Raw genomic sequence first — 14,597 nt, 5'->3', positions numbered from 1 at the left:
CATTAGAACAAAATCTTTGTTCATGTTATTTGTCATCTACCCAAATTCACTTAACGCAAGTGCATGAATTGCTAAATAAGTTGAGATTTAACAGATTTTTTACAGTGTAATTTAAGAGAATTGTTGAATGTTTGTTACATGTGCAAGCATGATACCAAGAAAATTAGCATTTCAAACAAAATGCCCGACACTAAAACCTTTCAGACAGCAACTGACCTTAAGTATAATCTACTTGACTTTATATTTCAACTCATTTTTAAAAATCTGTTCTAGTTAAATCTTGTATAACGAAATTAAAAATTGGTTTACTTTGATGCATTAAAGAAATGAAAAAAAAATATATATGGCCATCTTTTACTTACTTGGCACTGTACAGAGTGCTTGTGCAAGGTTCAGTCACTAGTTCTGTAGAAAGAGAAATTCAGCATTGGGTTCTCCTGAACTTTTTTTTTTTTTTTGGTAACCATATATCTTTTAAAGGGGTCATATGATGCGATTTCAATTTTTCCTTTCTCTTTGAAGTGTTACAAGCTCTTGGTGCATAAAGAAGATCTGTAAAGTTGTTGACTAAAGTCTCAAATCCAAAGACATTCTTTATAAAAGAGTCAGCCACGCCTACCTAAAACGGCTCGTTCTAACACGCCCCCACATACTTATGTCACTATGTGGGAAGATTTGCATAACACCGCCCAAATGTTCACGCAAAGAAAGAAGGCGTAACTTTTATTCTTGCTGTAGTATTGTTGCCGCCGCCGCCACCATGTCGTGAAGGCGCTGTGTACTTCGTTGTGAAAGTGAAACTACTTTGTTTGGCCTTCCAAAAGAGGACCAGGGCCGTGCACAGACCTTTTGAGGGGCATGTGCTGAAACAAAAAGGGCGGGCGGGAACACTCAGTCGCTTTGTGTCAAACTCAAACGCAGTTATGGCCGGGTTTTTGACCAGCGAATGTGTGTGCAAATGTGCAACTTGTCCATCATTAAAACGGCAGCATCACATTACGTTTTGATCAACAGGTTACAAAGTTTGTTGTAGCTATATGGGCGCTCAGTTTTTCCCGTTGTTAAAATACGTTTGGCCAAAATGTCATTTTATAAAAGATGAAATGCTACTGTATGCACAGGCTATTTAAGTGTAGGCTATTGGCTATGACTAATTTAGATGGCAAATGCCCTCTCTCCGCAGGTCCGGTCTCAGACCTCAAATGCATAAACCATGAGCCTTTATACAGTAGACATACTAGTGTTTCTTGCGTAAAGACAACGCTGTACTTATACAAACAAGAAGATATTTATTTACCCTTGCAAGACGTTCAGCTGCTCTGCTGTGGAACTTCAGTTCACTGCACTCAGTCAGTCAAGACAGGGGGTGGAGTTATGAGGTTTGACTGACAGTTTGAGCGGATCCAACAAGATTTAGTCACAAACTCTTTTTAATACCTTTCATTCGCTAAATATATTTGCAAAACAGACAGACAGACGTAAAGGGTGAACAATAGCATTGATTTACTTCAACTTCGCGCTGTGGATCGCCGGATCGGCTTTCACCGTGGATGAAGCGGAGTCCAGCCCGGGGTCGTCACTAGTGATGTCCGGTTCGCGAACTAATCGTTAGATTTAACCGGTTCTTCTTAGTGAACCGGTTGAACCAGGTCACCAAATCGGACTGAATCGTTGAAAAGTGTAAGCATTAATCCACAAATTACTTAAGTTATTCACTTTTTATGGTTTCTGCGCTGATGACAACTAATTTATTTACTTTATATCTTCAAAACTTAAATCCTCGTATGCACATCACTGCCTGTTACTGTATTTGGGTGCTTAGCTGCAAAACTTAATTGTAAACTTTTCAGATCATGATTATGATGTTTTAACTGACTGAAGTTATGATTACTGATTTTATATATTTGAATGTGTATTTTCATCAAGGCCTGGGACGATAGACTTGATATCATTACGTCATCGCGAATGACGTCATTACATTAGGGCGTAAAATAACCGATGAACCGGTTTTTTAAACCGGTTCATTGAAACGAACTGTCCGAAAGAACCGGTTCGCGGAAAAGAACCGGACTTTCCATCACTAGTCGTCACATGTGGTTGCCGCAGGCATCACAGTATGGTAAGTGACGTAACATTTCTGTCACACGCTTGAGGTATTCGGCCAATCACAGCACACCTCGCTTTTCAGAACGATGAGCTTTGTAAAAATCGACGCGTTTCAGAAAGGCGGGGCATAGAGGAGAAACAATAATGTACAGTATGTGGAAAATAATGTGTTTTTTGAACCTTAAACCGCATAAACATTTCATTACACCAAATACACAAATTAATGTTCTTTTTAGCAGCATCATATGACCCCTTTAAGACACATTGAAGCATATTCAAAGGCTGTAAATACCAGGAAATGTGGCATTTGATTTTACTAATTTGAGTACAGACCACACTGAAGATTCAATAAAATGTGGAGTAAATACTTTATTAACATTTAAGATTTCATTAGCATTGCTATATCTCAAAATAAAATTCTACATAAGAAAAATACAAATTAAATACGTTCACAGGATAGGTGCTGGATGGAAATTAAATGTTATGTAATGTAAAGCAAATATACAAACAAAAGTTAAACGACTACAATTAGTGAGGTCCTTTTGACATGTAACGAACAAAACAAAACAAAAAAACAGAATATGCATGGAGAAAATATGACAATGCGTCAATACCAAGCAAAATATTTATGTGCAGTTTTCTTTGTAATTACAATGTAAATAGAACCTTTCACTTTAAAAGCCATACTTTACTTCTAAAAGCAAACTGACTAACATCTGCATTATCTGACCCAAGGAGCCAGTTGTGTCTTATTCAAATATATCTGTGCAATACTCGTCCTATTCCCTCATTCTTTCCCTCGATTAGCTACACTATCGCCTATAGTACGGTAATTTCTTGTAATACTACACAACTGTCAAAAATTGCCTCACAAAATGCAGTGCTAGAAATGCCTAGTTCCCTAAATGCCAGTGAAATATCTATAAAATACAAAATACCAACCCTTATAAGCCATATAAAATTATTCTAAAGAATACTGTGTAAATAGAAAAAAAGTCATTAGCTCCTTCATACCGTGTTAATACTGTGGCAAAAAACAAACTGGTTAGAATTACTGCGGCGATGTTCTTTCAAATTACACACTTCACAGTTAACTGCCAGAATTACTTACAATGGCAAGTGGTTAAGGGACATTATTTAAAAATAATAATAATAATAATAATAAAGATGACTGAATGAAAGGAAAATATCTGAATCAAACCCACAGGGTCCATAACTTTAACTTTTCAATAGACTCCTGATTTGTGGTCAGAAACCATCACAGTAACATAGATATTGTTGAAAAGGCTGTCAGGAGGAAAAAAAGCAAACACTTCATACAGAGAACATATACCTTCATAACTGAGCAGGGCACTTAATTTTTCCCCCCTTATTTATGCTTGAATAGTTATTTTCTGTGGTGCAGATGGCCACCCCAAAATACCCTTAGAGATTCATGAACTGTAGCAGCTATGTATTCAAGGAAATCAACTAAAGAGGCAAATTATAAACCAGACATCGAAATATAAGAATTTTGATTTGATTTAGCATAAACTAAATGGCACACAGTGAGAGGAGAGATGACGTGACAGAAGAGGAATGTTAAAAGACAAACTAAGAAGAAAAATGTCATGGGCTCAGTGCAAGTAGCCCCCCACCTGCATACAGACATTGTGCAACATCTCGGCTGTTTTATTGCCCGATCCCTTTAAAAGTCACCTCTCAAATGTACCATTTTATGGCCCCTGAAAGCAATGGTTGTCAGAAAAAAAAGAAAAAAGGAAACTCGAGGAAAGGTGAAGAAAAAGAGGATAACAGAATGAATCATTCAGTCTTTTGGCACAGGGAAAAAAGTGCAACATTCCCATTGTAAAAACTTCATGAACAATGTTTGGTGCAACTTCCGGAGTCACAAACCGCTCTGTCAAGACCCAATCAGAAGTAACGAGTTCAGCTGATAAGTCTTCACCCATAACTGCTCCTGAAAAACAACATCACCTTTAAGACTTAAATACTGAGGCAGTTACATGTAAATCACAGGCACTCATCCAAACACAGCGTTTGATTTTAGAATCAAACCATTCTGCACTGCCAAACATGTCCACAAGGAGGCAAAGCGGTAAAGTGCAAATAAACAATGTAAAATGTCCAAGGCTAAGTAGCAGTTCCGATAATAATGCCTTGGGCTTAACGAAGGAGGATGAGAGGCAGATGCCCTACTGAGCGTCAGCTTGCAAGATATGGACTGCAGAAATCACAAGAGTGCATTCCGTCAAGCTCTGCATATATATTTAGTTTAAGCCTTCTCCTTGTCCAGCAAGTAAAGCATAAACTGACTGCAGTCATTAGCAAACTAGAAACTACTGTGGCATCTAGAAAGTCACGAAGCAGGAGGTGGGGGAAGAATTCTCTCAACAAACAGATCTCTGGCAATAAAATACACAAGATGCCTGGAAGCACCACGGTTTTGTCTCTTTGCCTACCTTAACCATCATTTACTAAGCCATTTTTATTTATTATAAACTCTAGCATTACAAGCTACGTAGGACAAGTAGTTGAACTACAGTGATACTACCCCTTTAAGAAAGTAGGTACAAGATACTAACAGATAGCAGTTAAATTAAAAAAAGAAAAAATACATATACACATACATACCTATCAGGGATCATTTTTTACAAACAGCAGACTTTATCGGACTCAAAAGCAATACAGATCTCAGCAACTGAATGTACTTGAATACATTCAATACAACAGACCAGTGTTCACAGCCGCTCCACGAGTTCCTCACCTCCAGCTGTCTGCCAGCTCGCCTCAGTTGATGAGAATTCCAGGAGGCCTCCCATCTTCTTCAGTGATGTTCCTGAAGTTATTCTCAGCTTCATCCACAGTCCTAAAGAAGCAAAACATTGAGGGGATCCCAAAATAAAAACTCAACTGTAATAGACCAGAATAGATAAGTAAAGAGCGCGCACATTAAGAAGTCTTTGACGTCCTCAACGGTGAGCTCTCCAGTGGTGTCCAGTGTGATGTCAGCACTGCTGTTTGGAGAATCCAGGATGGGCGAGGACAAGGCGCTCCGCATTTCATCCAAGAGCCCTGAGAGAATGACCAACATAGTAACTTATTTTAATTTTTTTTTAGCCTAAGCAATGAACTCATTACATTGCATGAAATACAACTTGTTCTGAGGTTTGACAGTGTGATTTGTATTGTCACAAAAGGGGTGAGATCATGGTTTTAGAAAAATTAACTGCTGTATGAGACATTAAACATCAAGTACATAAATTAGACTTCAGTCATAAAAATTTTAATTTCCAGTAAAACAAAACCGCACAAACGCTGGTAATTTCAGCTAGTTGGGTGAAGAATGACATTTATTTTCCATCTGTCAAGACTTGAGCGCAGAACTGTTACCTTCGGTTTCAACAGACTTGCTCTCTGCTTGTGTCTTGTGTGTTCCATTAGCCTGTGGTGGGAGCGGCGTGCTGGAACCACTAAAAAAAGATTGAAATGTGCTGAAAATGCAGAACTATTATTCTCTCCAAATGTCTGGAACATGATTAATTTCTTCAACATGATCATCCACCAAACTTACCCATCTGTACACTTCCATTTAAAAGTTTTGCTTTTTTAAATGAGTCTCTTCTGCTTACCAAGGCTGCATTTATTTGATCAAAAATACAGTAATAACTGTCATATTGTGTAATAATTTTATAATTTTAAAGAACTTTTTTTTAATGATTTTAAAATTTTGAAATGTAATTCATTTCTGTGATGAAATGCTGAATTTTCAGCATCATTACTCCAGTCTTCAGTGTCACATGATCCTTCAGAAATCATTCTAATATGCTGATTTGCTGCTCAACAAACATTTCTTATTATCATGTTGAAAACTGCTTAATATTTTCATGGAAACCATACTTTTTTCCAAAATTCTTTGATGAATATAAAATTCAAAAGAGCAGCGTTTACATTAGAAATGTCTTTACTGTCACTTTTGATTAATTTAGTGTGTCCTTGATGAATACAAGTATTCTGTAAATTTCTTTATATATAGTGCTTTAATAAGGAATATTAAGATCTGATTGCTAAAATATGCATACATGCGCATATATATATATATATATTCCAATAATAACATACACACTATCTCTCTATATATGCACACACTGTATAAAGACATTGCTAGATGTAAACATGTTACAGTGATAGACATTGTAAACAGACTGTGGGGTCACAATTATTAATAAGGGACTACTGATATAAACTTCTTGCATTTTATATGTACAGTAAGCAGATTAATTGCAACAAAGGGAAAACCGAGATAAAGTTAGAAAGCATGAAGTTTGCGAATGCCAGTCTATCAGTCAAGTCCGAAGCAAGATGCAACCCACAGCAACGCGTTATGACAACAATGTCTCAGATAGTCTGATGGCAGATAAAAGTAAATATTAAATAAATTACTGTAGAGTAATTCCTTACACAAAGTGCACATCAAATATGCTAAACACGGAATCTTGAACACGTGTGACGCGTTCTACTACCAACTATCACTTTTACTTTAACAGAATTTTTCAAATCAGAGTAAAAAGCAAATAAACTTCATCCCAACACACATTTCCAATCATCAAAAACCAAAGTGGGGAAAAAAACAATTAAATGAGAAATAAAGTCCAGGTTACAATATACATTTCACCCGTAGGATGATGTTTTATGAAATTGCTTGAGTAGCTCCACCAACAGTGAAATCTCACTGATCCAAAATCCCACTCAACATAATTGCATATTGAACATCTAATAGCTTCTAACTGGCAGTGACTGATGCTGCCCAGGAATTTCACATTCAGACTTGACAGGCAATTATCTTTAAACTCTGCATTGCACCTGGCTAGAACACTGTTAAACTGATTCGAGAAATCTCTCTCGTTTACCTGTGAGCAGAGAGATCGTGAGGTCGTTCCACATCCACTCGGCACAGCGGCTCTGTGATCACACGAGCCGACAGCGAGAAGCGCTCGTACTCCGAGGGCGAAATCAGGTAGAATCCTAATAATATTGAAGGCAACATAGTTGAATCTCATTCATGTGGAAAAGCTCAAAGCTAGAAATTATTTACATGCTGTTTGAGAACGAACTACTAACCTTGTCCAGTCTTAGTGAACACGCAGGAAGCAATGCCACTGATATCTTCTTTGCGGATGCAGTCGTAGCGTACTTGCGGTCTCAGTGCTGGCACACTGAACATGTGGATGTCACCCAGATTGGTAAGGCACACTAAAGCGTTCTCAGAGTACTCTTCAGAGCTAATGCTGGTGAAGTTCGACAGCGCCACCTTTCGTACTCGACAGCCTTCATGGGCCGTCAACTTGAACTTGGTCTTCGCACTTACTTTAGGCAGCATGAAAACCTACAGAAAGCAAAAGAAAGGTTGTTCACTTCTAATCCATTTTTTTGATGATCCAATTTATTTAGATGTAAATATCCCAACCTTAAACTGCTCCTCAGAAGCAATAAGAACAGAGTGGCTGCCCTGCATGTCTGGGGCTTTGGCCAGATCTCTGGAGACTTCGTACGGCTCCGGCAGAGGGTTCCCTCGGCCATCCAGCACAGCGATGGACACCACTGGAGCTCTGTGCATGAGCTGGATCTCCTTCCCCAGCAGCGCCTCCACGCTCTGCTCAGAGAACTTCTCCTGCGAGGGTACGTCCAGAGCGTATGCGTACACGGAGCCAGAGTTTGTGCCGGCCCACATTGTAGGTCCATGATGTGTTCCTGAGAAACATGGGAAAAATAATGCTGTCAACGAGGTGGCCTATATCCATAACAATAAATGTTGACATTCTGAAGTCTCATTTACAAAATACATGCATGATTTAATGCCAGTTTCGTAGATCTGGTATTACTTTTACAAATCCTGATTTGTTATGGTCTTTTTTAAAAAGAAAAATCTGACATGAAAATACTATTATATGCAGAGTTGTAATCACCATATAGAGGGGTACACTCATTATTATATTCAAGTGTTGACAGATTGTGGAACTTTTACATTTAGTTTAACATCTGGCAAGTGCAAAAAAGTAAACATTTAATAAGAATTACAGGACTATGTTTTATAATTCATCTTTCAGCCTCTACTTTTGATGAGGACGATGAAAATTAATGAATAGAACTTAAGTACTAAAATGCTGTGTAACAAAAGGCAAGAGCAAGCTGAACAGTTATATTAATAGCATTACCATTCAAAAGTTTGAGGTCAGTAATTAACACTTTTATTCATAGGACACATTAAATTAACCAAAAAGGCATTTAGATGAAAGAATTTTTTTACTTAATGGTGGTCTTTTGAACTTTCTATCCATTAAATAATACTAAAAACATATCCGTGCAGTTTTTTTTTTACGAAAAATATGCAGCAACACAACTATTTAGTTCCAAATCAGCATATTAGAATAGTTTCTGAAGGATCATGTGGCGTAACGGCTACTGAAAATTAATAAAATGAATAACATTTTCAAATCTATTAAAGTACAAAACTGTTATTTTAAATTATAACTGTAATAATCATATTATTACAGTTTTACTGTATTTTTGATCAAATAAATAATAATTGGTGAGCATAAGAGACTTTCAAAAACGATTAAAAAAAATTATAAATTGTACCCAAACTATGGAGTAAAAAAGCATTGTTTTGAAATAAATATTTGACAAGAATGTGAATCATGATCTTCTAGCAAACATTTCCCAATCCTGCTCTTTGTGTCCACCCTAAACTGAAGTTCTGGATCTGTTATCTAACATCTGATTCAACTTATCAGCTTGTCAGTAGCATTCTCCATGACCTGATTTGGCGGCCTAAGTATTTTGTGTGAGCACATTTTTTAGTTTTCCTTTTTCAGTCAGCACAGCTATTTCAGAAAATAGTGACCTAACCTTACCTATTATTATGTTCCAATAACAAACCACTCACACCCATAACTGCACAGTACAAATGCAAAGTTATTCCCCCCATTACTGTGAATCATTTAAATATATTGAACTAATAAAACAATACTACGTTGTTCAGAACTTCCTCATGGAAAATTCAGCTCTCCCCAAACACGATCTGATCACTATTGTGCAAGAGTCTGAGTCACGAGGTCATATATTGGAAGATGAGGGAAATGGTGCTGCCTTGTGCTTGTGCACACATTTCACACAGGACAGACAAAACTTAGATTTATAATTAGATTTCTAGATTCGATCAACAGCAAAATTGCTTTTGCTGATCTGATATCAGACTGATAATTAAAACAGGGTTGTAAAACTGATCAAGTCAAACTAGGGCTGTAAATAGATTCAATAATTCAATAGGAATAATTCACAAATAATCGCTACTGAAAAATGTTCAGTATATTTGCACATTTTTTAAAACATCCCAATTGGATTTCAAAGGATGGATCTTATATAGTATTGAATAGTCATTTCAAATTCAGTTACATAAAAACGGTAAAAAAAAAAACACATTTAAGTATTCATACTGTCAGTCTGAACTACCAAACTATGCCATATTTGAAACCTTTTCCCCCACAATTCTCACCATCTCTAAGAAAAGTGTCAGCGAAGCAGAGGCAGCGCACCACTCCAGACAGCGAGTCGTCTGCAGAGCGGGGCTCAATCCGTCTCTGCACTGGTGTCACCTCAGCATCGTGCTCCGCCAACTGAGCGTTAGCCTCCTGCACCTGATGAAAACGAGATGAGCATCTTAAAGGAAACTAATAATCAACAAGTCAACAGACTCACAAACAATGGTCTCATTGCCTAGAATGACCAAAACCTGTATGATTGTAATCCATGTACGTGAAATTTCCAGACACTTACTTTATTGGTGGGACTATAAACCACAGCACGTTTCTTTCCCGAGACTCTGCTCTTCCGGATTCTTCTGAAGGACTGGCGCAGGGATTTCTTCAGAGACTTCACTCGAGACAGCGGGCCCTCCATAGCCAGAGAGTCATTGGGATGTAGAGTGCACCTATGGAAAAACACAAAACCTTCCTTTATAGCAAAGTACAGTCACACAAAAGTCCAATTTGTATTATTTGTTATTTTATTATTGATTTTATTATTTTATATAGTTATTACTATTAAAAATATTTTTTCTAATAAAATTGATTACTATTCTATTATTAATTAGCACTTATTAAATAACTGAATTCACTTAATATAACAGTTAATATTATTATTATTAATACTTTATTTTTTAAATAAAATGTATTATAATTAACATTATTATTATTATTGTTGTTGTTGTTGTTGTTGTTGCAAATAATATTAATGAGGGTTTTCATTAGGTTGGTTATTATAAGCACATTCTAGAGGCAGATGCAGAGTATGCAAGAATATTTTGTAATAACAATTAAGTGGATTCACATGCAATACATTTCAATTTTCTTGTTTAATTTCAATATGTTTGTGTCCTGAAACATTTGTAAAATTAAGTTGGAAATGCAGCTTCGGATGAGACATGCTCATTGAGATAATTATGTGTTTATTAACTTTGTCATTATTAGTCGTTCATTTAAAAACCCTGCCTGATTTGAAGATGGGTTTGCGCATGACAAATTTCACATATATTTTAATTATTAAATAGTAAATGTATTTAATTAAAAAAATCGAGCCAACAGTTAAGTTCAGATAACTTAAATATCTTCATAGCAAATGAGATCAATCTCTTTCAATTGGATCCACTGATTAAAAGTGCTCCTGAACAAGCATAACACAGCAGCTTTGGATGGCCCCGCGAGTTACCTCGCCAGAACTGGACTTCGCCGATGATAGTCAAAGAGGCCAAAGCCATGACTGGTGCCAAAGGCAATGAGGTTCCACTCTGCGTGCAGGGTTACCGCCGTAACGGCCGCGGGGGGCATGCACTGCACCAGGACAACCAGCTGGAATCCAGGAGCAAACACTACTGAGCCGCTCTTAGGAGGCAGCCGGTCATGACCCTTCCACGTAAAACCCTCTCGGTCCTGGAGCAGGTCCACCGTGGCCACATCAATCATGTGATCGGACTTCTCATCGCTAAGAACCATAACTATAACCTGAGAACAGAGTATAGGATATAATATTACTAACATTTATTTTTGTGAAGACAATTGCCATTTGAAAACTTAGTGAGCTGCCCACCTAGGCAACATTATTAGGCCATATTGGAATGGCACTGGCTTTCCCCAAGGTGATGGGATAAATCCATGTCATTATTCATGCTTCAATATTGTTAGAATGCTGCCAACGTAGACAGCACACAGCAAAGCCACTTAACTAGGCTTTTTAAAACAAAGCTACTGAGCTAAAAATATATTTGCATTAATCATTAAAATCTAGTGATCCTACTTGTCCAGCAGTTCCAGCCACCACAAGTTTTCCGCTGTATTTACAGACGCTGATCTTCTGGATTCCTAGTCTGGGATCATCACTGTATGGATCAAAACAGCCCACCTGGAAATAAATGAAAAGCAAACATGGATTGTTATTCTTCTTCATCGATTCTTAAGGCTGCACAAATAGAGTTGCAATATCCCTTTGAGGAACATATAGTACAAAAACAAACCTGAGCCAATAAAGTCCATTCTAACTGTAACAAAGACGAACAAAATATCTTCCACATGCCAAAGAAAAATCAAATCTATACAGCTTTAAAGAAAAAGCATCAGCGATATAGCTCCACCCATGTTATGAACAATATAATGCAATCTGTAATAATATAAGACTACATTTCATTCCCCTCTAGAAACATTGACCCTCAAAAACGTCTGATCCCAGTCAAACAGCAGCGGACAAAGACTAGAACAAAGAAAAGAGGAATGTGCATGTTATGAGGAGAAAAAAAAAAAAAAAGTAAAACAAAAGCAATGCAGCAGTGCCATCCAGAGAAGCAATGTGCTTCATCTTCAGCAGACATTAGCAAAGAATTTCAGTCATCAGACAGACAGTCTGCTTTTAATTAAGGTGCAAAGGAATCGACTCCAGTGTGAATCCCATATGCTAAAGTGGGCCACGCGCCAGACTGCAGTTGGCGTTTTATGAAGAAGCTGATGAAGAGGAAAAGGTGGATTAGGAAAACAAAAAAGAGAAGGGAGAGGTGAATAAACTTGCTAAAGCTGCCCTTGTTGTGAAAGAAAACAGTGAGTAAAGTAAAATAAAATAACACTGTCCAGATGATGTGATTTACGCTTTGTTTTAAAAGTGAAAAAAATCATCAGATATCCCATAAATCCCTGACCTTTCTAAAAGGAGGCCATTCCTCCTCCCCGGCCTGCGTCAGGCTGTCGTTGTGGTCGCAGTCTGTCTGAAAGATGTTGGCTGTGCTCAGTTTGTACAGCGGTTTGAGCGACACTCCTGACGCATCCCAGAAACGCACTGTACCATCCTCGTGACTAAACAAAAAAACAAATATAGGCACACATCATCCTGACAACTGATACAAATAAACACTAATGTTTTCATTAAAGCCTGTGGGAGCTTTATCAAAACACTGAAAAAAAATATAAGCAGCTGTTCAAATAACTTAATTTTGATTTCTCTAAAATAAAAATAAAAATTAAAATAAATAATACAATACAATACAATACAATACAATACAATACAATACAATACAATACAATACAATACAATACAATACAATACAATACAATACAATACAATACAATACAATACAATACAATACAATACAATACAATACAATACAATACAATACAATACAATACAATACAAATAAAATAAAATAAAATAAAATAAAATAAAATAAAATAAAATAAAATAAAATAAAATAAAATAAAATAAAAATACAAATAAAAATAAAAATCTCACCCAGTTAACAGCAGTTCTTTCTGCTTTGGATCAGGTGCTAAGTTTCTCCCTCCACATATTGGCCAATTCTGTTAAAACACAGAGGAAAAAAGCTCACTCAGGACGGCCACTTCAAAAAAAAACAAAAAAAAACATCTGGCAAAATTTAAATTCTCTAATGAAATAACATTAAATAAGAACTTTGATGCTGGTTTGTGTTTTATTGGTGGTTGTTAAATAAAATCCATTTCAGAAAGCCTAAGCTATTAAATCTAAAAATACAGTATGAGCGTGCCGTATTAAATCAATTCATTTATATAACAGTAACAAAACAAAACAAAGGTTGGTGTTTGTTTTATGATGTTAATGTTATATACATAACAGATGTTATACTAAATGCAAATATTTAGTTTTCTGCTGAAGTGAAAGAAAAACGATACACATGTAAAAGCATGAAAGCCAACTATATGTCAGTTATGGAAATGTCAACACGCAATTTTACACATTATCCAGAATTTGCAAGTTGATTTTAAATCCATTCTGCCAAATTTCCTGTTAAACCAACAGTGGACATGTGAAAAAAGGGGCTAGTTTTGGGTTTCTGTATGACAGTAGCGAACCGTGACTCTAGAACCTAGGCCCTCTCCCCCTACCCTCGTCGGGGGAAAGAACAAACTACCAGCCTAGCTTATGGTGTCCTCTTCTAAAAGTCATCTTTGACAATTTGACAATTCCACCTCTGAAACAAGAGGCTATTCCAGCCTTAAGGTGGTCGCACACCGGAGGACAAGTGCAGTGCTGCATCACACCGCACACGTCTTTAATATTCGCACACATTGTTTTCTTTTCTATGAGTGCACGCACACCGGCGGCGCCACCGGCGACAGTCCGCGGATCCCAGCTGCGACTCCGGGCGCTGTTCATAATCCTGCCGCGCCACAGAGCGCCTCAGCGCCACTCACATCATTTTCCATTAAAATACATTATATTTGTCCCAAATCATTGTTAATGTACATAATGACTTCATCCTAGGTTGGAAGATTGTGTATTGTGCATTTATTCAGCAAAACGTTTGTCTTTCTGTGGCTCTAAATTTCGTGATTCATTTAAGTTAGTGAAGCTATAAGTTAGATCGCAATTTCTCATCCCGTTTGCTGTTTTTTCGATCCCCGAACTTTAAACACATTGACACCACTTGCTCATTCTTGAAGTTAAGTTTTGACAGTTTTGGGAATAGATTAAATGTTTTGGACTGCCGTCTTGAACTGACGTTGTGCGATACGTGTTGCACCGGGGAACTGCGCTTCTCGTCCGCTGTGCGACCGCAACAAAACAGTACAGGGAGAGTGACTGATATTACCAAAATAAAACAGCTAAATTGAAGTCAAATGCAAATCCTCATTACAAACGCATCATCACACAAAATAGGCCTATACAGACACTCAATCCCTCCTACCACACAAAACCAACAAATGTAATGTGTTTAAGACAATACACCATGACAGCGCTCACAGCAAATTAGCGACAGACACTTCAAGACAAACAAGCCAGGGACGTGGGAAGTAGGGGTGCTGAGGGGGCTGCAGCACCCCGTTTTCACATGGTTGCAAATGCAACGGCAAGTTTGTTCATTTAAATTTATTCAGTTTTAGCATTTAATAATTTATTTGTAATGATCTCTGAAA

General features: G+C 37.2%; 1 protein-coding gene across 4 annotated transcripts in view; it reads right to left on the bottom strand.

Moving 5' to 3' along the window:
• Window positions 1-2,469: 2,469 nt before the first annotated feature.
• LOC107674688 (lethal(2) giant larvae protein homolog 1-like) overlaps window positions 2,470-14,597 on the bottom strand; it is a 42,421-nt gene continuing 30,293 nt past the window's right edge. For 2 of the 4 annotated variants that reach the window (XM_016468759.1, XM_016468762.1), the window contains exons 11-21: window positions 12,934-13,001; window positions 12,347-12,500; window positions 11,458-11,562; window positions 10,873-11,165; window positions 9,943-10,096; window positions 9,662-9,803; window positions 7,574-7,857; window positions 7,228-7,492; window positions 7,017-7,131; window positions 5,500-5,579; window positions 4,897-5,181 (exon numbers count right to left, since the gene is read on the bottom strand). In XM_016468759.1, coding sequence (XP_016324245.1) covers window positions 4,976-5,181; window positions 5,500-5,579; window positions 7,017-7,131; window positions 7,228-7,492; window positions 7,574-7,857; window positions 9,662-9,803; window positions 9,943-10,096; window positions 10,873-11,165; window positions 11,458-11,562; window positions 12,347-12,500; window positions 12,934-13,001 — 1,866 coding nt within the window. In that variant the 3' untranslated portion in view covers window positions 4,897-4,975. Of the gene's footprint in view, window positions 4,067-4,873; window positions 5,182-5,499; window positions 5,580-7,016; window positions 7,132-7,227; window positions 7,493-7,573; window positions 7,858-9,661; window positions 9,804-9,942; window positions 10,097-10,872; window positions 11,166-11,457; window positions 11,563-12,346; window positions 12,501-12,933; window positions 13,002-14,597 lie in introns of those variants that run through there. The other 2 variants (XM_016468760.1, XM_016468761.1) reach the window with 2 other exon arrangements.

This window comes from Sinocyclocheilus anshuiensis, unplaced genomic scaffold (genome assembly GCF_001515605.1).
Source record: "Sinocyclocheilus anshuiensis isolate Anshui unplaced genomic scaffold, SAMN03320099.WGS_v1.1 scaffold152, whole genome shotgun sequence".
Lineage (NCBI taxonomy): Eukaryota > Metazoa > Chordata > Actinopteri > Cypriniformes > Cyprinidae > Sinocyclocheilus > Sinocyclocheilus anshuiensis.
This window is presented reverse-complemented; position numbering and strand designations above follow the sequence as displayed.